This window comes from Nyctibius grandis, chromosome 7 (assembly GCF_013368605.1).
Source record: "Nyctibius grandis isolate bNycGra1 chromosome 7, bNycGra1.pri, whole genome shotgun sequence".
NCBI lineage: Eukaryota > Metazoa > Chordata > Aves > Nyctibiiformes > Nyctibiidae > Nyctibius > Nyctibius grandis.
Window position 1 is genome coordinate 1,009,903 of NC_090664.1, and position 27,917 is coordinate 1,037,819.

A 27,917-nucleotide genomic window follows, 5' to 3' on the forward strand; every position below is an offset into this window, starting at 1 on the left:
ACCTCCTCCTCCACGCTGAGAGGCAGTTGAGTTGGAACGGCCAAAGGCCTTGAGATAGAGTTGTGCAGCTACAGACGTCAGCTCTGAAGTTCATAAGTGACCTTGATCTGTCACCCGGTGAGAACAGGGCCCTGCAGAGCCAGACTGATGCCCTCCAGTAAAATGGGAATGATGTGGTGTGAATACCAGTGCTGCAAAACAAGAACGGTAGCTCTTCTGGGAGAAAACCAAGCAGCAAAGTGGGCAGCGTGGCCAGGTGCTTCTGCCTGGCAGGTTTTATTATGTTGGACAGCACTCACTGTGGGGAAACTTTAAAAGCATTATGGCCCTTATAGGCAGCCCTAGGTCAGTGGAAGGCAGTATGGAAAGAGAGGGATACGTTCCCAGGTGTATTCAATCTTGTTCTCTGGAGGTGAACATTAACTGTTTAAGATGACCAACGCAGTAAGAACAAAAGGCTTTCATGTGAGGTGTTAGTTGCTTTCGATCAGTCAGTTTGTTACAGTGTTGGAAGAGAAAAGATCCTGAGGAAAGACCAGTGCAAAAGATCCAGTGGGTATTTGGCAGTAGGAGGAAGCTACAAGCATACTGAAGACAATGCCCTGGGCTCTGGTAGAGGGTGTCCAAGGAAAAAAGAGGCTAGCGACCACGACAGAGCAGGATGGGTGGGATTTTAAAGTTCACAAAGTCAAAGCCTGAGACGAGCACGGTGAGCAGCTGGAGCACAGGAATGAGAGCCTGGAGGGCAGATAGTGTCTGTGTGTTGAAATAAGACTTTGCCAGTCTGTCTTTGCTGTAGACAAGCTTGGTTTGGGAGGGCATCGCCTTTCGAGGTTCACTTTCGTGTGTCATAATTTTATCAGTCTTACAGAAAGCTTTATCATGGGTTCTAATTTAACACCAGCCCTGTGCCATCAGCTGCTGTCTTTGATATCACTTATTTCGGTTCTGTTGGCAATGCATATCCATTTGCTTAACACTGCTTTTGTTGCCTAGATACGGTTACATTCTGCTACTTGCATGGTGTTAAATGATTGTCTGCCTAAGTCTAATGCGTTAATTGTACGTTTTCTGGAGGAAATGCCAGCTAGCAGCAATTCTCTGACCGTTAGAGAGCACTATGTAGCGTAACGTGAGATAATCCAAAATTTATAGTAAAGGGAGATTGTTTTCCCTTTTCTTCTTCCTCCTCCATTTTACTGCTGTATTTAAATACAGAGATTTTTAGGGTGCCATTCATTACTTTACTGTGCTCATGAGCTGCTCTGGGTAGCAAAGCTGATCTGCTGGCTTTCCTGCTGCTATAGCAAGAGGTAATTGCAGTAACATGGTGAAGGGGAAATTGCACAGGCAACAATTCGATGCCTCCACTGAGGAGATGTGCAGCACGCTGGTGCGTTTTGTGTTTGGTGACAAAAATCTGCACATCAGGGGAATAAATAAAACTTTAATTTTATTTTGTCAGGATTTTCCTTTAAAACATCTTGTTCTTACGATGCCTATTACTGCATAAATAATACTAAATAAATACTGTCCTTGCCAGTGAAAACCTGAAAGACTTGATGCTTTTTACATATGGCAATATTTACAATTTAACTAAGATGTTTGCTCTGTCAGCTGTAGGAGAAGGGAAATGTATGAATTTGATTCTAAACTACCGTCTCCTTTGGTGACAATGACCCAATGTTGGGTTTTATTCCTGACTTTATAAATACTTCAGCCTTGTTTTCAGTATACATGTGTCCTCTCTTTTTGCTGATGTTCTTTGGGGTCTCTCAGACTTCATCTTCCCTCTTTCCCAAATCTACATTTACCCGTAATTACTCGCTTTAGCACACTACTAAGCAAGGCTATTTTTGAGAGTCTGGTTTTTAATAACTTTTAATTTGAAAAGTTGTCAGATTGGAAGTCTTTATCTACTCTGATTTCAGTGGAAATTAGATGCATAAATATCTCTGTGGAACTGAGCCATCGTGGCCGAGCTGCTAACAAAACTGTTTCATCTGTAAAGACAATAGTCCTCTTCAGAGGAGGACTGAACAACTGAAATTGCATCATTAAAAAAACCCTACGAACAAAATTAGTGGTATAACCTTATTTTGATCTTGAAATACTAGCTGAAGGGAATTTCTAAATGTTTTAGATAAGCGTGATAATCCAGGATGAATATTCCTTTGTTTCTTTGTAGCAAAAAATGAACTTTTTTGAACATTTTACAGTTCTTTGCCAGACTGGGTACAAAACCACAAATACACAACTCCATCAGAAGAGATTTTTTCAACTCAGTAATTCTGGTGAAAACAGGAGAGCTTTATCACTGTTAGACCAGAAGAGAATAATATGTGGTGCTTTTAATGGTGACAAGCTAACTGTGGTGTACCAAGAAGTTACATTCTAGGACTAGTGGCAATTAGTATGTTTAATAATATGGAAGGGGGAGCAAAAAGGGGAGATTGTTGTTTTCAGTTTTGACAGATCTACACAATGGATACTTTATTTATACAACAAAGAGATACAAAAAAAGTTAAGTGGTAGTTGCTGAAGAAATTTAGTGTAAGCAAGTATCAGGTCATTTTTTTAAGGAAATACTCCCTTTTTAACTCATTATAACCATCCCTTCAAAAGTACAGTGAAGATACCACCAAGAGAGGTCAGTTAACAAATGTAAGAAATGGCTCAAGGTTCAAGTAAAAGGCAATTACAGTTTTCTCTCGTAGGTTTTGTTTGTTCTCACAATTCCTTTAAGAATGTAGAGATTTTCTGTATCTCTTTTTATGTTTACAGGAAACTTAGAGCTGGTTTTAGAGTAACATTTATTACATATGTTCAATCTCACCTATCCTCTTTCCTTGTGTGCAGATTTGTCTGTTGTATTTCAGGTTTTTATACAGTTAAAAACACTTGAGTTGGAGACAACCTGTCATTGACACAGTCAAACTTGCTACAAAATGCAAAAGCAAAGAAAGAAAAAATATTCTTTCTACATCTACGATATTCTTCATTGTTATTTTGTAGCATTGCGTACAGGTATTTTGAGGGCATGTCTTGTCAGCACTATCTGTAACTGAAGAAAAATAAATCCTATTTGACAAGATTATTAGAATATATTTTACAGTAATTGAACACTTCCTTTTTAATAAATAGAAACAGAAAACTGGAAGTTTTGTGATAAAAATCAAGTAAAAAATTAAAAGGATGGCACTGTTTAATTATGTATTTCATTAATGGAAGTTTTAGATTATCTGGAAATGTTCGAAGAATAAATACATTATCCTGTTTGCACCTTCTCTCTTTTCTCTCCGCTTGCACACATTCAAAATCACGTTACAAATGTTCATCTAGAAGATGACTACCCCAGTCATCTCACGCCTGTTCTTCATTTTGGGGAAAACTAGCATTGAAGAGCCTTTAAAGAAGTCCCTCTCTTCTTCTGAGATGCAAATGCAATATAACTCAAGAGGCTGATACACTTTTTCCAGAGTAAAAGAGTGCTTTAAAGAGATGCTTTCATTTTTCTAAATACTCTTATTCCATAAGAGTGATACTTTATGATATGAAGGCTAATGCATACAAGAACACATAAAACTTACTGTTTGAGGGGAAACCAGCTTCGAGTCTCTTCATGGCCTCACCTGTGGCTTGCGTAGCAGGCATGGTACTTTGTGTGGCTGGGCAAGTCGCATGCCTCTCAGTAGTAAAAGCTGCATTTTTTTCAGTTTTAACTGGGGTTCCTACATGCAACCCTAGTGGTCGTATCTGCCATCATGTATTCAAAATAGTTTGTCTGTCCAACTTTAACTTAGAAGTATAAAGATATCTCGCATAAACACATCGAGATTATAAGCTTTTTTCCCATAAGAGTTGCCAGTTTGGTTTTAGGTTTAGATTTTCAACTTGGCCTCAGTAGAAAAATACTTACTATTCCCAAAAGCTATGATTTGTGGTGATTTAGCTTTTTAATGCAGGAGTTGACGAGTAGTTGGAAATGCTCAAAAGTCTTGAGCATGCATTATGGCTGTTTGTATTAAATAGTAACTTGCTCATACCTTACTGACTTAAATGCTGTGCCACATTCACACAGTGAGCATATATACATGTTGCTGTATATCTGGGGATCTATGGTGTAAAGAAAAAATGGTTAATAACAGCTTTTTTACTGGCAAAGTGATGGCACACATGTAAACTAGTAGCAGTCTGCAAAGTACCTTTATTTAAAGATATATACTTATGCACATAAGTGGGAAGTGTATGCTAGATGATGTAACTTTTGAGGAATTATCTGCCACTAATAATTAAGTCGAAAGAAGATTTTTAGTGGTCTGTGATACTGAATGTTCAGATTCTGGATGAGAATTAATGAGATGTGAGGTCACATGTCTGTTTTACCACAGACCTTGTGTGCTGTCACAGAGGTAACTTCCTTTTTTGAAACTTATTTTTTTTTAACCTGTAATGCACAAGAATATTTCCCCACTTTGCTCTTTGGTGATCTTAAGTTCTATGAGGATGGCATATGTGTCTCCTTTTTCTGAATGAGTGCTGCAATAAATACAATTAGGTGTATGTTTTGACTGTTCTCTTTTGGGCTTTTGCTGTTGTTTAAAAATTGAGACACAGTAGTATGCAGTTAGACCTGAAATCAGCCTAGGATGTAGTGAAGAGAAAAAAGATTCTTGATGACACCCACAAGGAAATTTAAGTTTTCTAATCTTACAGTATTTTTGGGGGAGATATTTTCCGAATTCCCAGATGTGTACCTTCTGCTGTCTGCCTTTTCTTTTATGAAGACAGAGCCAAGCTTATATTCAACTTTTTTTTTCAGAACCACCACTTTCCAAGCTTCCTTTTTTTTTCTTCTTTTTTTTCTTCTTTTTTTTTCTTCTTTTTTTTTCTTCTTTTTTTTTTTTCCCCACCAACCAAGAAGGAAAGCAACTAGTTACCAAGTATGTGATATGTATTGATGGTAGGATGGACAAGGGGTAATACTCTGATGCGTGAGTGAGGAACAGCATATTCTTAGTGAAGGACAGGGAAAGCATTTCTTCCAGTTTTTCATGTTTCTGTTTTGTGTAGTTTTCATATTTACCTTTTAGCATTCAGAAAACTCTCAGCTCTTTTGGATCCCTCTTTCTAGCTTTTGTTTCTGGTAATGTGGGCAGCAAATGGACTCCACAAAAAAAGGTCTTCTCTCTACGGGGGAAGTGAGTGATTGTGACTTTGATTTCCTCCAGTCTGTGCCATGGTTCCTTAAATTCTGGTTCACCTTCTGTTTTGTTTATTGCTGTGTTCCTCTGGCAAAATTTCTCAAACCTAAATATTTACAATAAGTTGTGAGTCTGGTCAATATCTTCTTTGTTTAGTAGTTCTGTTGACTGATCCTTTCTTCTCTTGCAGAAACTTTTTCATGTGTAGTCTTAGTATTGCCTGCCTTTTCCCTTGGGCATTTTCTTTCAGTCTCTCCACTTTCTTATTCTTAGAGATATGTTAGTAATATGAAGCTCTGGGGGAGAGGCATTTTCTGTTCTTGTAGCATTTCTTGAGGTGCTTCTCTTGCTTGTATAGCAATTGCTGCCGTACCACTGTCATATCTGTGGCAGTAAATTCTTTAAATCTTTAGATTTTTATAGTTTATCCATCCTCACATACCTGGGCTAAAGAATTTACTCTGTAGACAGTGAAGGGACAGACCTGATTACGTATAAAATGTCCAGTTTCTGTTTTCTGTAATGGGACAGTTTTAGAACTGTGCAATGAGTGTGTGTTTGTATGTGTCTCGCTATTGCTAGTTTTACTGCTGCCTAAAGTAGTTCTTTATGAGGTGTAAGTGTGGCTTCTGATTGCTTGTTTAACGGTTATTATGTTGCTCCACAATTTCTGTGCAGTTAAATCTTAGCACTAGGGAAGAGCAGGTGTATGCGTGGGTGTGGCCCTGTTGTGTATATTGAAATAGTTTTATAGTGTTACCAACTAACATGTTGAAAACTTGACATTAACAGTAATTTAAAAGAATTAAGCACCTAAGTAGAAGGTAAAAAGGCTCTCTAAAAGCTGTTTTTCTTGCTGGTCTTTTTAAATCATGTTTTTTCTTTCTGTTTCCAGGTTTTCTCAAGTAATGATGAAGCCCTTATTAACAAAAAACTACCCAAAGAGCTTCTGTTAAGGTAATTCTACATAATGCATTAAAGAGTAGAAAACTAAGGATTGTATATTGCTAATGTGGCTTACAGGCTATGAAGTGCTATTCATTCTTTCTTAAATCTGTTTTGAAATAAATAGCAACATATCTGATTTAATTCTTGGAATTCTTGAACTTCTTGTCTTTTGGTTAGTCTTGATTTGTTTTAGATGTCATTTAATAGTGATCTTTTCATTGCATATCAGAAAAAGAAGTGAAATAAAATGTCCAAAAAGCCAAAAAGCTTTGGTGTATAGAGTAGTCAGCTCTTCCACACTGCATGGTATTTTATCTGTCTGAAGAGCCTATAATCCTTTCACTAATGTAGTTCCCACTCTCTGTGTCATGAACTTTGTTATAACAAATAAATATAAATTCAACTTCAAAGCTTTCAAGAAGTCACTGCAGTGAAAAGCGCTGCCTGTTACCATTACTGCCAGTCTCTGTTACATGAGGTAGAACCAACAGGAGGATTTTTCTTACTGTAGTCATTCAGCTAGTAATAAATTTCATGAACTTGCCTGTGTGTGAGTAGATCACCTTTGCCTGAGTTGGCTACAACACCAAGATCAGGAAGTTCAGCCCATGTCTGAGACACTGATGGATGTCTTCATGCTCTCATCTTGTTGAAAGTTGATTTCAAGCAAAGTGAAAACTGCCAAACATGGAGGTACTGCTCGACGGGATGTGACCGCTTCGGAGCTGAAACTGAACCAGCTGAGCAGTGTCTTCTGTTACCTGCGTGTAGGTTTCGTTACAGCCTGCTCTTTGAGGAAAAAAAAAAAGGGGTTTCCTTATAATGGTGCAATTACAGTTTTTAGAGATGGTGTTACTAAAATTGAGCTGATGATTTCTTCTTAATACACTATAGAGATATTTGGGTTAGCTTGTGTGTATGTCATTGCTTCCTGGTTGATTTGAAGTGGGAGAATGTCTCAATGGTATTTTGCGTCTTGTGTCTGAAGAAAATGCTCTTAAAACATTATGACTTCTTTTAGCGTCTGTACTATCACAATGCTCTCTTGGTGGTATTAAAAGAAGCAGTCTGTTGTTAAAGGAATTGAATTTTACAAGGCTTTTCATTTTTTTTGAGAAATACTCATTCCATATGGTGACAGTGTTGTAAATTAGACTTGTAGAACTGTTTAGAAAACATGATTAAAGAGGTGGCATCACTGAATGATACCCTGAACAGGAATTCTAATAACTTTGTTGCACTCAGTGCCACACATAAACCACGAGATAAAAGTCAGTGTAATATGCTGCCTCCTTAGAAAAGAGTCATAATCTACAAGCACTTCTTTTCTAGCTGCAGGACTCTCCAAATATCTGTGGAAATGACTGTCCTTTTCACTGTTACAGGTGCTAAGTATCCCACTTATGTAATTCAACAGCATTTGTTGTTGTGGTTTAGGCAGTGAAAAGTGTTGTGCACTGAGAAAGTAAAGACATCTTATTTTAAAAGAACTTACTGATTATGTAGTATGCCTCAGTTTTCATTGTAGGGTAAAAAGAAAATAATCTGTGCAGCTATATAGATATTAAATTCCTAAATTATTGTGTCTGTGCTAATTACATAAGTAGCATCTATAAAATTAATGTGTTGAGGTTTATTGTGAGCATTCCTGCATCTAACTTCTTGATTCAGTTTCTTGAATTGGGTATTCCAACACCAAATGTGGTAAGTTCTTTAAAATGTTATCTAGAGAGTAGCTTGTTTGTTTCATTGAGCAGTGTGTTTATTCCAACATATATCTTACTATACAGGATATTATGAAGAACTCAACAGGAAAAATCCCATGTGCAAGTAGTTGGACAGTACCAGTGGCTTAGCTGTTAGCTCTTGTATTGAAGATAACTTCTTGCAGAGTAACTTGGAGGATATATAGGCTCACCTTGGAGTTTACCAACTGAGGAAGTGGTGCAGCTAGGCACTGCCACTATACTGTTGTGGCAGCATCTAAAGAAGCCTTTTGCAGGGTTGAAAGGCTTCCTGGGACTGGAACGACAAAATAAAATAGCCCAGGCCAAGAACTGATTCAGGCAACCATCTAGATCTTGTGCACATATGTCCTCTTTGCAATTTGGAAGTGATCTACCAACATAGCATTGCAGCTGTAGCCAGAAGAGTTGATGACCTGAGAAATTTAATTGGGACAGTCAACTTTCTCAGTAAAGATCATGATGATCTCATGCTGAATGCTGGGACTCGGGTGATGGTCTGCCCATAGCCAGAGAGAAATAAAGTCCACGTTTCATAACACCCACAACATTGTGTTGACCATCAGGGCTTTGGAATGGAGGGGAAGGGGGCGGGTGGGAGAGATGCTCTGTAAACCTCCTTTTGAAATTGTATTGCTGCAGAGACAAACACACGAGGCCAGAGGCAGAGTGTGTTAGAAGGTGTGTTATGATGGGATGTGGGTCTGAGTTCTAATCCCTGCAGGCTGTAGATACCTAGTGAAATTTAGGGGCACAAACCTGGCTGTCTAAGGGATTATCAGTGGGGAATTTGTTTTATATTCCTGCACATAAATGCTTTCATCAAACTGAACGTGAATGTCTTTCAACATCTAACACAGTTTATGCTCATGCTACAACATGTTTTGGAACTGTCTGCCATATATATGTTTTCATGTTTCTAGTCTTTTTTTTATTACTGCACACTGCTTTTTGCTCAGCTTTTAGTGTTTTCATTATTGTAGAGAAGAAAAATAATCAGAAGCTTAAAATTAGTGAAGTCAAACATAGCATTTGGTATATTTGAAGTGATGCTTTACTAGCTGTGTGCTAAACTGTGAAGGAAATAGAAAAGAAATATAGCAAAGGTTACAAGAAGAAATTGTCATAATGCCATTGGTATTTCACAGCTAGGTACTGTAGGTGCTTAAATGGCCCACAATTGCTGTAAAATTTGGCTGCTGTATCTTAACGTACGAAGTACCAACTGGTGAGTCCAAGAACTGAAAAATATAATCTTTAATCTGGAACTGTTCTTTGTTGGTAAGAATTTTGTAAGCAAACAATGTATGTATGTTGAAGTGGGGGGGGAATCTATCGTCTCAAACATGATTAATTTTCCCCACTCCAAGGATTTGTATAATTAAATAGGGCAATATTTCACCCTAATTAGCAAAGGCCTTGTACAAGTAACTTTCATTAAGTAAAGTAAGTCTTTTGATTTAGCATGCCTGAAGTATATCTGTCCAAGGAATTAGTGCAGAGCAGCTACAACGTTCCCGTCTCGCACTAAATACTCAATACAGGAAACTCCTTTAGATAAGGGTGAGGGAAACATATTTGTTAACTAGAAATATGGAGACTATCATTGACAGAAAGCAAGCAAGAACAATGGGACCGATAACAGCATAATATCAAATCCAGACTCACTCCTGTGGAGTCATATACTCATTTCCAGTGGACCTTACCTCCACAAATGTGATCAGAATGAACCATAGGCACAGATCGTGGACAAGATAAAGCTTCTGGAGAGTGATTAAATATTTTGATCTTTAGCCAGGGAAACAACAGAATTGTAATTCCTTAGGACTATTTAAGACTTAGTGGGTGTTTTCAGAGTTCTTATGTGCTTTAGCAGCAATTGATAAATAATATCACACTACCAATACTATTTTTATTAGTTTTAACATGATTTCCCAAATGTTAAGATGGATAGTCGTTTACTTTCTCTGTACCTTCAGCCTTCAAGGTAGTGTATCTAACCTCAAATATACATTGAGAAAGCAACGGGTTGCAATTTTCTGATTAATCAGCTTTTGTTAGAAAATTTTCCAATTATTCTGAAGTTGGAATGGGTTTTAAAACTTTCCAGTGATTTACCTCAAATTCAGGGCATTGATTATATGATCAATTAAGTTTGGTCTTTTGAAATTGGAGTAGGTAGCTGCCATCCTCTCTTTAATATGTTTAAGTGATTTGTTTTTGTTCACAAACAAATGCAAGAGTAAGCTGAAGACTGAATGTTTTGGGCAGAGATGTTTCAGATGGAATTCCTTTAAAAAAGTGAGTGAGAAGCTCTAAGAACAGAAGCAGAAAATTGCACACTAGTGCTCGTGTACTGTGTTAATGCAGAAGAGGAGAGCTGGGAATGGAAGAGGTGTATGGTGCTATTTTGTCAAGGTGCTGAGTAAGATTTGTGAATTGTGAAAAGGAAATACTTTCTTTAATGTTTCTGCTTGAACAATTGTGACTTTCTTACACATGGAGTGCTTCAGCATTACCTGGTTCAAGTACAGACATCTCTCAGTAAGAACATGTTTGTGACAAAGTATTAGTCACGCTGGAACAAACAGTAAATAACAGGCATTTGAAGTAGGAGTAACAGCTAAAGAGGATATAGCAGCGACTTACACAGCTCCTGGAATCATACGTTACCATTTATTGTGTTTCATTTTGTTTTTCTTGTATTTGCTATTAAGCTTCCCTTTAGAATCTATTCTTTAACAAATCAAGACTTAATTCCATTTAGAGCCTTATTTACCTTGAAAGTGAAGTCTTATTTAAACTCAGTCTCTTGATTAACAAATTATAAAAGCCAAATGTTAAGAAGTATCAGTGATATAAAGAAGTTATGGAGCTTTGGGAGGCAGAGGGGGAAATATTGTTCTTCATTTCCGTGCTAAAAGTGCCATCAAAACATAAAGGCAGTTCAAAAGATCCTCTAACTCCCTACAAAAAAAGTATCATTTTGTTAAATATTGATGCTAGACAGTTTAAATAACAATACCAAATACTCATAATTTTTTTTGTCTGTGACTCTTGAAATATTTACAGAAGAGGTGAGCTTTCTTCTCTGCGTCTTCCTGATGCAGACACAGGCATCAGGAAGAGAAATCTTTTGTTCAAGGTCATCCTTCAGGCCAGGAGCAGAGCTACAGGTTGGATCAAGTCTACCAAATCCTAGTCCAGCGACTAACCAAAGTTTCCATAACCTTTATGGCTGTAGCGATCATGGTTTATGGAGCATCCCTAGGCTGTATATCACCAGGGCATCATGTTATTTTTCCACATCTCTACGTAGCCACTAGCGTGGGGGTGGGTATGGTTGATTTTTGGCTATTTGGTGCCCAAACTGTATAATCCCTTCACTTGTGGGAAAAGATAGACCGTAGGATAGTTGGAATGGTCAGTAGGTTGGATTGGGACTGTGGGCTGCAAGTTAAACCACTCTGAACTAATTATTAGGCTAACTGCTTTTATGTAGTAAAGTGTATTATAGTTGCCAAATTTGTACTTCATAAAATCACTTCATAAAAATAAAATTTATATTAGAAACAAATTATAGAATAGTTGAGGTTGGAAGCAAGCTCTGGAGATCATCTAGTCCAACTCCCCTGCTGAAAGCAGGGTCAGCTGGAGCAGAGTTGTTCTTGGCATTGTCCAGTCGAGTTTTGAATATCTCAAAGTATAGAGACTTGATAAAATCTCTGGTTAACCTGGTCTGGTGTTTGACAACACTCCCTGAAAAAAAAAAAAACAGCTTTTCTTTTGCTTAAGTGGGATTTCTTGTATTTCAGTTTGTGTCCGTTGCCTCTTTTCTGTCACTGGGCACTACTGAGAAGAGTCTGTCATCTTTACTCCCTCCTGTCAGATATTTGTACACACTGGTAAGATCAGGCGGCCCCCAGCCTGTATGGGTGCATGAGGTATCCTCCCCAGGCTGTGTCTCTTTCTATAGATTCCTGTCTGCCCATAAGTAGTAGTTCCTTTCTTATTTATCAAATGCTTTTCTGTAAATTAGAAAGCTTCAGATGAGCCCCATTTTTCTTTACAGAATTCTGCCTGCTGGTTGATGCCTCAAAAAAAAAATTCAAAAAAAAAGCCTATGCTCTAGATAAGATCATCTATAGCTAAAACTTTGATAAAAATCCTGCTAATGAAGCTGGAGAGTCATATGAGCTTCAACATGCAGGGTTCTAGAAATTACAGAGCATTGTAGCTCATGCAGCACTTAAAGAAATAATTAAACTGGACAACCCATGGGGCTTTTAAAGTTAGAAATCTGGATCATCCCCCTCTACAAATATTCCAATTTTAGGAAGGCATGAAGGGTGTTGTGGAGATGTTGATGTGCATGAAGGTTGAGTGTGGGGGTGTTCTTAGCTTGTTACCACTTCATTTCTAGGTAAAGCACATGAATTGCCATGTCCTTTTGTTTGAAAGATGGTATTTGGTCTTTAATATTGTCTTGGGAAGGGAGAAAGATTATTTTTATTAAAAAAAAAAAAAACCAAAACTCATAGCAAAGAAAGGATTCTGAAACTTTCTACTTCAGCTTTGCTTTTGGAAGCACCGCAGTGAGATTCCTAACCAGTATTACTAAAGACTTAATGATGTTAAATATTAAGATTATTTTCTAATAACAGTTGTTACAGTTTTTCTGCTCAAGATTCTTGTGTCTTGCTATTATATGAATCAGGATAACCAGAGCGATGAGGCAGTTGCTCAAAATTGTTAAGTCAACATCTATCTTGAGAGAAACAGAGGGAAGCAAGGGTGTTGAAACTGATTCTAGCATATATCTGACCTTTTGTGAAACGTTAGATAAAATCTGTTTCATGGGTTGAGCTTTTCTTGGACACTTATTGTATGTAAGTTTTGTGTTTGAGTCCTTGACTTCTAAAAGGTTACAAAAATACGACCTTTTAAGTTGCATTACTCATCTGTAACATCCAAGTAAATATAAATCAAAGGTGCAACAGGAATGCATTCATGTGCTATCTTCTGTATTTCATTTTCAGACTAAAGTTACTCTGTGATTTGCATAATGTAGTTTAATCTATTAGCCACATGATTGACCCTGCAAAAGAAATTACCATGTAATGAAGTTGCTGTTTTCTGTATATTTGATGGTAAATTAAACAGAACTGGCCTTTCATGAATTTAGCATTGGGCATTTTTCTTTCAGATACTCAGAGAATTATGTACTGAAAATCATAGAATCATCGAATGGTTTGGGTTGGAAGGGACCTTAAAGATCATCTAGTTCCAACCCCCTGCCACGGGCAGGGACACCTTTCCTGTAGATCAGGTTGCTCAAAGCCTCATCCAACCTGGCTGTAAGCACTGCCAGGGAGGGGGCAGCCACAGCTTCTCTGGGCAACCTGGGCCAGGATCTCTCCACCCTCACAGCAAAGAATTTTGTCCTAATATCTAATCTCAATCTCCCCTCTTTCAGTTTAAAACCATTCCCCTTCGTCCTGTCACTACTTGCCCTTGTAAAAAGCCCCTCTCCAGCTTTCCTGTAGCCCCTTCAGGTACTGGAAGGCTGCTAATAAGGTCTCCCCGGAGCCTTCTCTTCTCCAGGCTGAAGAGCCCTGACTCTCTCAGCCTGTCTTCATAGCAGAGGTGCTCCAGCCCTTTGATCACCTTCATGGCCTCCTCTGGACTTGCTCCAACAGCTCCGTGTCCTTCTGATGTTGGGGGCCCCAGAGCTGGACACAATACTCCAGGTGGGGTCTCACAAGAGTGGAGCAGAGGGACAGAATCACCTCCCTCGCCCTGCTGGCCACGCTGCTTTTGATGCAGCCCAGGATACCATTGGCCTTCTGGGCTGCAAGTGCACATTGCCGGCTCATGGTGAGCTTCTCGTCAACCAGTGTTGCAGTTGTGTTACATGTGGTCATACTTTATGAACAAGTAAAATTTATTTATGTTTTTTAAGGAGAGAGTAATATGATCCACTTGTCTTGCAAATGATGTATAGGCCATAAAAGGTTAGATGCCGTCCTGTAACTATAAAATGAATCCAGCAGAGCTGATTTTTTGTAGAAAAAGGCAACTTCTGTTTCAACTGAAAATAGATGTTCGGCATCCTGTAGACAGCCTGTTCTTTCGCAATTGCTAATACTTATGTAAGGATTGTGTAGCAGTAATCATCTTGGCAAAATAAAAGGTTTGGCTTGTAAAGAAGTGGTTTTTTGGTGCCCCATTTGTTATTGAAAGACTTGCTGCTGTGTAGATTGCTGAGAAAGGCATCTTAGCCTGAGGAGTTTATAAGTGGAAATTGCGGGGGTAAAAGTTACTGGAAAGTTTTGGCGTTTATCACACAGGTTCTAGTTTAAGTGCTTTACTTCACCAAGTAGCACATCCTTAGTAAAAAGGGATTTGGTTTAATAATTGACCTGAAAGGTCAGTGCATGTGTGCTTCGTGTAGAAACTGGTATTTGTCCGCCTTTTATGACATACTACTGAAAACAAGCCTGACAGAAATGAGCTAAAGGATACTTTTTTTAAATAGAAAATGGTTAGACTCCTCAAGCTTTTAATATGCCTTACCATTTGCATTTCCAAGACAAGTATTATTATGGGGTTTTACTGCATAAGATATTACTGGAATTTACCAATGGAGCAGGTTCCTATCTGCAGAGTTGGTGAAGGTTAGAGCATCACCAGTGCTAGCATTGTTAATTTAATCATATAGATATAAATTCATGCATGCAAAATTCTACTTTTACTGGTTATGGCTATAAACTGTACAGATTATGTGTGTGTTTTCTAGCCTGCACATTTGTATTGTAGTGTTTGTATGTACTGCTGGACTATGGTTACTGGTGACATGCCTCATACCTCAGTAGGGTGTTTAGTAAAATGAGGGAAGAAAGGAGAGAAACATATATATGTTACATAAAGCATTGTAATCATGTATATACATACAAAGAATTGTAATAATGTTTGGTATTTATCGAATATGTCATTTTAGGAGAAAGACAAGACAGATTCTATGGTGGTTGCGAGACTTTGTGTGTGTTCAAACATGATTAGTGGTGAAGTGAGAGTGGCTGATGCTCTTTTCCCCTGTCGCTCATTGACAGAGTACGCTTGGTCATTCTTCCAGAAAATTCTGAGAAAAACCTGCTGAAAAAGGAAAATCAAATCTGTAAAAGCTGTACTTTCTATCTCTCTGATACTTCTTCACGTGTGTAGGCTTTACTCTTTCATATTGCATTTGCATTCAAATAGCATGTAAAGGACTTTCATGAGAGCGGATCTGGTATGCAAGGAATTGCGCAAATAAATAACGAAGTCCCTTCCTTAAGCAAGTTCATATAGTCTAAAATGGAGAAGATGTTACAAACAAGCATATGACAAATTTGTCACAACTGGATGGTGTGATAAAGCTGAAAGGATCTTCTGAGCAGATTATCTACATGCTGTGCTGTCTTCAGTCAGGCATTTCTCATCCTTATTATTTTGATTTTCATTTTGATACAGTTTGTCACCGTTCTTTGTGTGTAAAACCGCTATAAAAGATGTGAAAAACAGAAGTTCTGAAACAGAGTTCCATTCTCAAGTCAGTTATTAAAAAAACCCTAACAGGTTATTGCTGAAGCTTTTTAGAAATTATCGGGCATTTCTGATATACTGGAAAGATACAAACTTTGGGGCTTGGGCCAGAAATTCCAGGAAGTCACAGTATGTTTGTGCGGTACTTAGTGTATGCATTTTGCTGTCCACTTTTTATCGATCCGTATAGTATTGTGTCAAAATACTTAAAATGAGTAATTGCCAGTCCATTACTGCAAAAGCTTCTGCCTTATGTGATTGAATTGGGAAGGGCCTTACAAAGGCGAGAGAGAAACAGTTTGAGTCTTGCCCAGTTTGATTTCTCACTCTGTAGGCGGTACGCTGCCCAGTGTTGGGGTTTTGAGAAATAGCTGTTTTCTTCTGTGGCTCCACAGGGAGAGAAAGAAAATAGTAGTAGCGATATCAGCCGTTTCTGTGTTTGGAAAGACACAGGACAGCCTGTTTATAGCACATGGGAATAATGAAGCATGTGTGGAAATACACGGGAAGATGATTGAGGTTGTAGATCATCACTTCTTGTAGCTGGTAGGACCATATAAACTGCAGTGAAAATGCCTTAGAAAGGTGACTTAGGAGATCTATGGCCCTCTTATGCTGAGTTATGCGGTGAGTCTTTGGTATCAAGAAAATTCCAGAAGACTAGAAGGATGTCAGTCCTGACTGCAACACTTTTTGTATAGACAAGGGAGAGATGACTAGAAATCTCAGCCTCATATTCAGTGTGAGGTGGAAAAAAACTCACCTTAGATTTGTTTGATAGAAAATTGGGGGAGAGGAATATAACTGACAGTTGTGGTTTTGTGGAAAGTAAGTGGTTGGACAGTATCATTCCTGGAGATTAAACAATTGTTTTGCTTTACCTACCAAAATTACATATAACTACTCAGGCATTTGACTTTGACATTTTACCTTTTCATTTAAAAAGTAGCACTGTACAGTATGTCAGTGCATGCTAAAGGGATTCGGGGTTGGTTAACAGTGTTGCAGCAATCAACAGGTAGACCCAATTTTTTTTATTTCTTTTTTTAATTTAACGTTTTGGAAATCACTGCTTCAGAAGTCACTGGAGATAAAAGTTACAGATGACACAAAAAAAACTGTAATGGTAAACTACTGTGTGAAAACAAGGCATTCTCCAAAGGAAGTCCAAATAACATGATAAATTGGGGTGTGTTCAAACAAGATTATATTTACAGTCCTTTCCAACCCAAACTGTTCTGTGATTCTACGATTAATTTTTTGTGGATAGATATACAGGACTAAGGAACGTTACAGAGGCAATGCCTGGAGTGTGTAGTCCCAGAAGAGGATGTGAGGGTGAAATGGATAAGATACTGTAAGTTTCTTTCCTGATGCTGTGTCAAAAAGGCTGTTACAGTGGCCTGAAGTGGCTCTGAAAATGGGAGCAGTGAAATCATCCTTTGTGTACAGCTTTGTTGATACTAATAAAGTTTTTAACGCTGCACATGCTTCTCGTGTCTACGCTTGAAGAAACGTATTGGGAAAATGAAGAATGTGCAGAGAAGATGAGATTTAAAGAACTAAAGTAAAAAGATTGTTTAAAAGAAGAATTAAAGCTGACGTAAGTGGCTTTAAAACTCAATGAGGAGAAAGTACTAACTGCTAAAGCACTCTTTAATTTGGTGAAGAAAAGTAGAAAAAAGCATAAAGCTGAAAGTCAGACATTCACCTTGGAAATAAGGCACACATTTTAACAGAGTGATTAACCAGTGGAACAAACTACCAGAGAAGGTGGTGATTTTCCATCTCTTGAAAGCTTTCAAATCAAGAATAGATCCTTTTCTGGAAGTTAGGCTTTAGCCAAATACAAGTTTACCATAAAGGAGCTGAGGAACTGTGAGCTTGTACAACCCTTTGTGCCTTTGGCATGAAGCTCATGCATGCTGCAGGTACTGTTAACATCGAAAGATCTCCAAGGCCAAATTCATGAGGCATGTGTCCACAGTGGTATGTGCCTAGGGATGAGAAGTCTTGAAGAGCTCCGATTATTGGTAAGCGGATTCTCCTTCTTGAGCTTGATACAGGATAACTGTGGAAAATTTAATAGCCTGGGATACAGGAAGTCAGAATAGATGATCCTAAACTTTACTGTGGATCTATGAACTTAATTTCCAGTTTCCCTGTACTAATCCCTGCCAAAGACTTAAGTGGAAATTAGTCCTGCTGCTGGCTGCATTGGCTTCCATCTACGTAGCTATGGTCATAGAAGGCAGAAGTGCTATACAACCATCAGCTGCCCTACTTGGTAGTTTTTTCCACTTTTAAAAATCACAAATGCCTGCTGGCATAGTCCTTCACCCTCAGCTCCAGCCAATCGCAGTTTCTGACACTGACAGATGACTGACAGTGTCAGTGTTGCCATCTCCATTTCAGTTTGTGGTTGCGTTTAAAGACTTTAAAGTCTTTAAAAGACTTTAAATGACTTTAAACCTTAGAGTCTTGTGTCTTGTTGGCTAGTTTCCCTGACTAGTAAGAGTTTGCTAGTAGTTCTGTGGGACTGCAAGTAGAGAAGCAAGTGTGCATTAGTGTTTTGCATGTAAGACTGTACTATAGAGAGTAAAGAAATAGAAAAGTGTGGAAAAAGTGTTTTCAAGCAACTTGGTAAAACAACTGTTAGGAATTGTAAAAGAATTTACTGGTATCTCTTGCCTATTGTAGTATTTAATTGAATAATAATCATTCTGATTTTGCTGGCTTATACTGCATCCTTATGTTACCTATTTTGACGGGGACAGCTTGGGCCGCCTTGCAAAAAACTTTCTTCTTTATAACAAAAATAAAAACCTAAAAGCATCATGAATGTTTACACTTACTAAAATATTTCTCCTTGTAACACAGAATGACCACTTTTTTAAAAAGTCACTTAAAATCATAGAATCATTTTGGTTGGAAAAGGCCTTTAAGATCATTGAGTCCAACCATTAACCTGGCACTGCCAAGTCCACCACTCAACCATGTCCCTAAGCACCACATGTACATGGCTCTTAAATAGCTCCAGGGACGGTGACTCCACCACTTCCCTGGGCAGCATGTTCCATGCTTGACAACACTTTTGGTGAAGAAATTTTTCCTGATGTCCAATCTAAACCTCTCCTGATGCAACTGAGGCCTTTTCCCTTTTCAGGTAGTTGTTCCAGACTAAACAGCACCAGTTCCCTCAGCCGCTCCTCATCACACTTGTGCTCCAGACCCTTCACCAGCTTTGTTGCCCTTCTTTGGACTCTCTCCAGCACCTCAATGTCTGTCTAGTAGTGAGGGGCCCAAAACTGAACACAGTATTCAAGGTGCAGCCTCACCAGTGCCAAGTACAGGGGGACGATTGCTTCCCTAGTCCTGCTGGACACACTATTTCTGATACAAGCCAGGATGCTGTTGGCCTTCTTGGCCACCTGGCCACTCTGCTGGTTCATATTCAGCCGGCCATCGATCAACACCCCCAGGTCCTTTTCCTCCAGGCAGCTTTCCAGCCACTCTTCCCCAAGCCTGTAGCATTGCAGGGGGTTGTTGTGACCCAAGTGCAGGACCTGGCCTTGTTGAACCTCATACAGTTGGCCTTGGGCCATTGATCCAGCCTGTCCAGATCCCTCTGCAGAGCCTTCCTACCCTAAAGCAGATCAACACTCCAGCCTAACTTGGTTGCGTCTGTGAATTTACTGAGGGTGCTTCAGACAGAATGGAGCAAAAATAAATACATCTGTTCTGCATTTGATTTTAATTTACTTTTTTAGCAGAAATCACACATCAACATTAATCTCTTAACAGCAATAAACAACCAACATGAAGACAGACTGCCAGACAACTCAGAGTAGTGGGGGTGTATAAAATACACTTTCTTCAACATCTTGCAATTCCTTGTGTTATTTCTGATTGCAGCAGAACTTGATACATCTCTTCTAAAGCATGTCACGTTCTTCATTTAGACAAGAGTATTATGTCGTGAAATGGTTTGTCACAACCCTTCCTTTCTTAGTTACAAATAACGTGGAAATCTTTCTCTTGTCCTTCAGCTTCTGTAAATCTAAGATAACCTTCTGATTCCACTCATACACTCCTACTATAAGGAAGTTTCTACAAGCCAAGAGGCTTTTGCAGCTCTCTAGCATAATCTCCACACTCTCATCTTTTGTCGCTTGCCTCATGGTGGGGGCAAAGGTGACTTCAGAAGAAGGTTCATGGTGGGTCATTCTATCAGAGAGAGAACGCTTTCAGTGTTCATCTGAACAGTCCAGCAATCTCGCTGAGCGTATGAAGTGTGTACTTTGTGTACGAAACGCTGCTAAGCCGCTTAAAGTGGGCAGACCTCAGAATGGATGTTCAAATAGCAAAATAGATGCTACCAAAGTAAATGTTATAGGGCTTTATAAATGGTTTCGCAGCTTCTGAGAATGACTGTCCTCCTGTTTGCATGGCTAATAGTTTCTTGAGAAAATGTATTACTGTATGGTGAAAAAGAGAAAGTGTTTTCATGTGTTAATGAAATATTGGAAAACTGTCATCTGAAGCGATTGTAATAAATGTCCAGAAGGCTGTTATGTTTAAGAAGTACTTCCATTAACTTCCATTACATTTTGTGACTCTTACCACAGCTAAAAATCACAGCCCTTAAGATGTAGGCATCCATTTCAAGCTCCAGCTTCAGGTTTCCACTTGGAAAATAGTAATCAGAATTTTACATTATTAAATTCAGGCTTTTTTACCAGTTGTGTTTGCTCCTCAGTGTTAACATCTCACTATAAGATGAAATTGTTATTATTACTGTTCGTTGTTTTGATGACTGAAAAAGTTCATTGGCAAGCAGGTGACAGTTTATAAGTGAATTACAGTAACATCTTTCATATATTTCGTATCTTTCATTTTCTGTAATAGAAAATGATTTTGGAATAGGATCTATATTTTATCCTTAAGCTAATGATTTTTTTTTTTTTGCTGAGAACAGCCTTTGAACCAGTTTCATTGTTGTTTGGAAATGATATTTAGCAAAATTCATTTTGACAGTGAAAAATTTATTTCAGAAAGCTATTAAGAGTTGGCAGCCTTGAGGAATTGGTTCTGTGATCAGAATAGCAATGCTAAATTTTGAATTATAGTTGTTTCTTGCAGGGTAGATAAAAAAAAGATACTGACTGTATTAGCCTTGGTAATCACTGTGAAACCCCTTTAGAAATTTAGGTCATCGTTCTTTGTGTTAGTACTTAGATGCTTGAACTTGGATTTATCTATGTGCTGTTTTCCATCTCTTACTCTTCACCAGCCTCTGAAATCTTCACCTGTATTTGTGCAAGTTATTTCTTTAATTGTAGCACAGTTAAAGGTATATAAGCTAGTTTCTATGAATTAAAAAGAAGAAAAAAAATGTGTCATCATTCATACATGTTTGGGTAGTGAGGAGGGGGAAACAGAAAACAGATTTTCAGAAAAAGCACCTGCTAGTTCTAATATGTTGGTGTTGACTGTCTTTCGATGATAGCTATTCCTTAAGTCTCAATAAGTAAAATAATTCAGTATAACATTCATGTTGCATTTAACTTGCTTCTTGTGTAACGGGTGTCTTTCCATAGAACTAAGAAACTGTGAATCCATGGATTAGTCTGAATTTATACTAAAACACTTTAATTGTTATTCTTTTCCTTTCTTCCTAGAATATTTTCTTTCTTGGACATAGTTACTTTGTGTCGATGTGCACAAGTTTCCAAGGTATGTCTTTCTGTTGGAGTTTGTTGTTCTTTGGGAAGCTATTTTCTTAATTACTTGCAAATCATGGGCTTTAGGACAATCTGCTTCTTGTCAAAAAAAAATCAAATAGTTCTCTCAGCCTCTTTGTTTATTAAAATGAATAAATGGTGGGCCCAGTTTTGCATTCAGATGGGGAATTAGTTGCTATGTACTGGATTTCTGTTTAAAGCCTATGGAAAAGATATCCAGTAGTGTATGCTCTATATCTGGAGAAAGGATTAAGCCCAGTTTGGCATAATGGCATTTGCTTTTTATAAAACATGTGGCTGTATAACTATTTTTCAGACGCATTTTCTGCTTAAAATTCCATGTAGTTCGGTTAATGTGCACCATGTGTCTAAGAATTACATCCATCGTTGCCAAGTACAAAAGGTGTTAAATAGATGGACTACTAGTAGGGGAAAAAGGTACACAGAAGATAATAGAGAAAGCATGCTAAGTAAGCTTTTATGTTTAGCTTTTCATTTTTTTTTCTTGAATTAAAATGAAAAATACTCTCTTCCTACATCAGGTGTGTAAATGAAGCGTATTCTTCTACTACACGGATGAACTTTCTTATTTCATTTTTTTTTTTTTCCTTCTAATGAGGATTGGGTTTTGGTGGGGTTTTTTGGTTGGATTTTTTGTTTGTTTGATTGATTTAATGTGTAATTAAGTGTGTAACAATTTCACTCCTACACCCTTATCACCGTGGCTTGCAACTTCAGTAAGTTTTATGATTCTTAGAACCTTCAGCTAAAGCTTAGAACACAGTGGAAGAAAACCGAGGGGATTGAATAAGTTGTGGTGTTCTCTCAGAACTTTGTCAGTTGGACGCAATATTCTTGTTTCTGTTTCTCTGAGTATATTTGTGTTTCTTTGGCTTTTTTATTTTGTTTTACTTTGAACAACTGTTGCTTCGGCAGTGAAGGACAAATTCTCAACGTGTAAAGGAAAGGCCTGATCCTAACAGTGGAAAGTCAGCAGTTTTCTGAAAGGTTCCTGTTCCTCTCAGAATAGTAACTAGTGAGGCTGAGTAACTGTGGGTTTATTGGAAGGAATCTCATCTGCAGTTACTTTTCTCCATATAGATCTAGCGAAAGTAACTTACTAGACAAATTTACAAAAGCTTTTTTAAAAACTGGTGGGATAAATCTTGCAGTGTCCACGTATGTACTTTACATTTAATTTCTTGCTTTCCTGCATGTTTTATGGGCATAAGTTAGTCTTTGAAGTGTGATCCATCTAGGAGATTTGAGATTCATTTCCAGAAATTGTGTTTTTAACTAATTGATACTGTATGACTACTAATGTCTACAGTTATATTTCTTTTTAAAAATGCCATCTGAAATTGCATGTTTTGTTATATTTGAGTTTGTTATATTTGAATTGCTGAGAGGCAAATGAAGGGAGCAGGCAGTGGAGGTAATAAATAAACTGTGTATGCTTTCTGTAGGCATGGAATGTTTTAGCTCTGGATGGAAGCAACTGGCAAAGAATAGACCTCTTTAACTTTCAAACGGACATAGAGGTTAGTGTCTTTGGGTTTTTTTCATTCATATGATGATGTTTAAGAGTGTAGCCCATTTTGAGTATGCCATACAACTGTGCTTGCATTCACACGTTTTAAAGGCTAAAGTTCAAGATAATAATACTGTGAAGGAGCAAATGGAAAAAGAACTCTGTATTTGACTTCTTTTACACTGGAGGAGTATTTCAATTTTGGTTGCCAGCTATGTATCAGATGATTTACATATATCAGATACATACAGAGCTCTAGATATTCAAAGCTGCTCATTTCCAGAAAGTAAAGGTACAAGTGGTGCCTCTGGATGGAATGAGATCCTCTGAATCACTTTCAGGACCTAGAGGATAATTTTGTTGGTGGTCCCGAGTCTCTCTGTGAGGGTGCCATCTAGTGCTGAAAGCTCTCTGGACACTTGGCTATAGGACTTGGAGACTGAAACAATAAAATGCTGAACAACTTTTCTTACTGCTGACTTGCCTGGAATTGCTTTGCTGTGTGTCTGATTACCATTTTATGAACATTTGTTTTACAAGGTTTGAACCTCACCTGAAATGCAGGTACATGTGGATTAAAGTCCTTTTCAGCATGTAATGAAAGGATTAGGGCGGCCTTGTCTTCTGTAAGAAAGACATGTCTGCATTAATGCTATCATAGATGTGCATAACAATGAAATATAACATCTTAAAATAAAGGCAAAAATCTGTGGCGAAATACAGTTCCTTAATTGAATCTGAACTGGTTTATTATTTGTTGTTTGATGATAAAATTGCATTTAGAATACAATCATGAATTTGCTTCTGGATTTTATGTTTTAGCTTCTTAGTTGCATGAATAAAATCCAGATGGGTTTCATTTGGTCTATTTTGCTAACCGTGGTTCAAACTGTTCCTAAAGCTTTGCAGTAATATATAGGGTAAATTTTTTTCACCACTCTTAAATTTTTATTGCCAACTCCTCTGCTATACTGATATTAAACATGAGGATCTTACAGAGGTAGGAGAAAGATTTTTGGCATCTATCTGTATTTAACTGTGTCTGAGAAGACTTGGAGCTTTAATGTAATCTGTTCAGTTGCCTTTAAAAAAGCTTGTGTTTCTCATTTGCTAAGAAATAATAAAGAAAACCCCGTAGGTCTGTGGTCCTGTTGGTTAGCCTTTTCTGTGTCTGAAACCTTTCTGCTGTTTAGAAACACAGTATTGGATTTTTATGTTTTCGATATGTTTGTCTTACGTTGTACCTAGTGGTGCTGCCCTTTGAGATGCTATGTTTGTAGCGTGGGATTCAGGAGAAGGAATGAAATTAAGTTATGATTCTCTTTTGCTATAAGAAGCTGTTGTGGTTTGGAGCAATTCAGTTACTTCAGTATATTATATTTAAGTGCATTTGTAATTTAAACCCCTTAAATTTATTCATGAGAGTATGTTAAACCAGCAATTATTACATAAAGTAGTTTTGAATGAGATACACTTTCACATTTGGTGTCTAAGAACTCTTGTTTTTTCTTCAGCTGTTTTAGTAACATTTTTTTGCCTATAGATTTAGGACAGGTAAAAGCTGTTAATTGTATTTGACAACTTTTTGCTCAGTTGGACATTGTACTGTTTGGTGATGTTTCACACAGCATCAAGCAGTACTTGATCTGAGACTATTAAATAATGAAAAATTAGGTTTTGTTGTGATATTTTCCATATTTAAGACCTCATGTGGTAGAGAATAAAGTGAGGAAAAAAATAGAAAGAAAAAAATGTTTCTTTTCTATCACCAAGATACATGAAGATCTTGAAGTTAAATGTGCCTTACAATTTCTTGGTATGTGAAACCAAATGTAAGCTGGAGTAATTTGAAGAACTAGTTTTTTGAGTGACATTGGATTATTCAAACAGCTAAATGCATTTGAATGCACTTAAGTTGTCTCTTTGAATACGCTGTTTGTTGGGGTTTTTTTTACATGCTTAAAGAAATAAATGGGTTTGGGAAAACTTGCCTCATTTGTTTCTATTTGCTGCGAATAATGCATTAGGGTTTGGCTTTTCTGTGCAGTGGAGATTGAACTTGCATTATATGTTATTCATTGAAGACTTTCTCCTTACAGTAAAGGTATTTGGCCTCTACTGAGAAATAATTCCGACTAATTGGAGAGCTTTAAAAAATACATCATTTTGTTTGTATAATGATTTTCAGCTTGTTTGTTTTGGCGTAAATTCTTCTAAGAGATAAGATAAACAGTGTTACTTGTGGACTAAGAAATAAACTCTGATAAGAAAATATTTTCGCATAGTGCTAGCCAGGACTTGGGTATTAGAGGTGAACAAAATGTAAGAAACATTTTACTGTTTCAATCAAATTGTTACAATCCCAAAGAGGGCCGGGGCAGAATCCACTGACCTGTAATGTTATAAGTATTCCTCTTTTAAAAAAGGGGGGGAGAGAGAGAGAGAAGAAAATAGAAGGTTCTGTTAGGTATAAGTCCTGTTTGTTAAATGATCAATGTTGATTTCTTTTACCTCCCTATAATTAGACACAATGCGATGTCTAGACAGTTTTTGCAGTGGCCACCTGCTTTTTGTGATCTTATCTTCTTTTCCTTTCCCCAAAAAAAAGTAAAAAAAAAAATTATTGTAGTTTAAATAACATTTTTCCATAATGCTACTTTCAGATTGACTATTAGAAGTCCTAATGTATAGCAAACGTGCTTTTAGGAGGTAAATAAAAAGCATTTTGTAGCAAATGTGGGATCAAGTAGGAAGTTTTGTTTGTAAGCTGTGCTGCAGCTTTTGACAAATAATGAAGTATAAAGTCTGTCAGCTTCACAGTGTGAAAAGTTTTTTGGCATTCCCAAGTGTTAAGCACAGACACCCAAGTATATATGACCTTGAAGCCTGGCAGGTGGGCTCCAGCAAATCTTCTGGAGGTGACTGGAGTGGGTGCTCCCACCAAGGTGTTGAGCACCTTTCAGTTGCAGAGGTAACCGTCCCTATAGCAGGGACTGTAAAACGGGACTTATCGAGGCTGTAGTTCAGAGTGACATACTAGCCTAAGCACGTCTTTGTGGACAATTTAAACTTACGTGCTGTAGTAGTAACTGTGATTCTTGAGGAGCGGGCATGCCTGCTGGGCGTGTGTATGATGTGTCCATCATACAACAACGTTCCACCTCTGGGGCAGCTCTTCAGGTTCCCTACACATCTGACAAAACTTGAATACCGTTTTAGCAGTCTTAATGGGTAGGTTTGGCTGAGACAAAAAATTGAGCCATGTGCAATAGAGTGAGAAAAAGGAGGAGGAAACTAAAGGTTGACTTGAATAGCCCTTCCGTGCAAGTGGAGATTCTCCACAGGTAACTGTTTTTTCTTAAAGTAGCAAAAGAAATTCAAAGAGGTGTAGTTCAGGTGGGGTATAGCTGGGGCTGGGCTTCACTCAGTTTTAATTTGGTTAGAATGTGATGTCAGAATCAAACTCAACAAGCTCTTCCTTTTATTTGGTTTAAGGGTCGTGTTGTGGAAAATATATCGAAAAGGTGTGGTGGGTTCCTGAGACAACTTAGTCTGAGAGGATGTCTTGGTGTTGGAGACTCCTCTTTAAAGTAAGTAAAGTCCTGGACTGAGATATCGCTTATTTCCTAATGTCTGGACCAACAGTAATTATTGTTACATTTGTTTGGATTTCTAAGTACTGACTCATGACCAAAATGGAATACTTAAGTAAGTACTAAGTACCTTAATAATGGCTAAATGAGGTGTCAGTTTGAGATCAAAGTATAGCTATTGTAATTTTCTGGAAATGGATTAAGAAATTGGAACTGTGCTTTCCAGAAATGTATCTTTTTCTTTCATTAGTATTATGTTAATATGTCTCCATTTTCAAGCAGTTAAAATGTTTTCAGACCTATACTCTGGCATCCTACAATATTAATTTCATGAAGATTAGTAGTCAGTCAGTTTATAGTTTATCTTCTAGTCTGGCCAAGAGGTGACCCTAGCAATGGGAGGAAGAATAAAGACTGATACAATTGAGTGCCTACAAAATTGGGAAGGGCCTGGGATTCTCCTCTTGCTCTAATACAGGAACGGGCAGGCAAGAGGAGCATCTTGGGAGTCTTTCAATAGAGACAGAGACCCTTCTTTACACAGTATATAAATGGAACTGTGCAATTTGTTCCCAGAAGATAGTTTGAATCCATATAAGCTTTTTCTGTATGCAAACTGTTCAGCCACATTCCTCTCTGTCTATTTCTCTGAGTATTTAAACCCAAAGGTCCTACCTCCAGCTGAAGGGTCCCTAAGCTACAAGTAGTTCAGGGCTGAAAGAATATTTGGAGGAAGCCTCGGGGTGGCTTTTTGCAGTTATGCTTTCCTCTGCTGTCACAGGAGGCTGGGCTGGATGGTGTTCAGTCTGTGGCCATTCTTAGGTGGAAAATACAAGCACAAAGATTTTTGTTAAGCAGTGGGCGTTAAGTTAGTGTCCTGTGACCTTTAGCTTTTTGCTAAAATTTATAAGTAAGTCTAATTCACTGATTTTTGTCTGTAAATTAATCCTGCAACTCGTTAAGCAATAGGTTGCTTTAGTAACACAAATGGGCATCCTAGCTTCAGATCTGAAGATTTCCCCAGAGCTGTCCTTGCCTCTAGGACATCTCCCTAACTGCTTCATGGTGTGTCTCCACCTTCAGGCAGTCTTGCCTCCTCAGGGGAAAGTGCGTATTATTGCCATCTCCCAGATTACTGGCAACTGCTGTCAAAAAAGAGGTAGCCCCAACCAGAGTTAACCTTCTGCAGTGCTCCTCCAAGTTCCCAGGGCATTCACACAGACGGTCCCCGTGTCCTCAGTAGGGAAGGCAACGGCAGAAGTGGAGGAGGGAGGGAAGGCAGTCTTCAAGAGAGGGAGCAACTACCACGGGGAGGAGGTAGTGGGGAAGGTGATGATAAGGGAGTATGAAGAAAGAGTCAGGACAGTAGGTAACAGTTTTCCCCTCAGTAACTCCATTTGCACATTTGGTGTAGGCTCCCAGCTGTGCTTTTCAGGACACTAAGGCTGGGGAACTGCAGTGAGGGTTGTGAGTAGGACCAAAAATCCTAAGTGGGTTCAAGTATTAGGGGCATGTAAGAAGAGAGAGCAAGGGCTGGAGATGGCATATTTTTAAATAGTGATGTATTT

At 38.1% G+C, this 27,917-nt stretch overlaps 1 protein-coding gene across 1 annotated transcript in view; it reads left to right on the forward strand.

Moving 5' to 3' along the window:
* FBXL2 (F-box and leucine rich repeat protein 2) overlaps positions 1–27,917 on the forward strand; it is a 51,381-nt gene that overhangs the window by 8,074 nt on the left and 15,390 nt on the right. The window contains exons 2-5 of the mRNA XM_068404806.1: positions 6,100–6,161; positions 21,163–21,217; positions 22,692–22,766; positions 26,252–26,346. Coding sequence (XP_068260907.1) covers positions 6,100–6,161; positions 21,163–21,217; positions 22,692–22,766; positions 26,252–26,346 — 287 coding nt within the window. The remainder of the gene's footprint in view (positions 1–6,099; positions 6,162–21,162; positions 21,218–22,691; positions 22,767–26,251; positions 26,347–27,917) is intronic.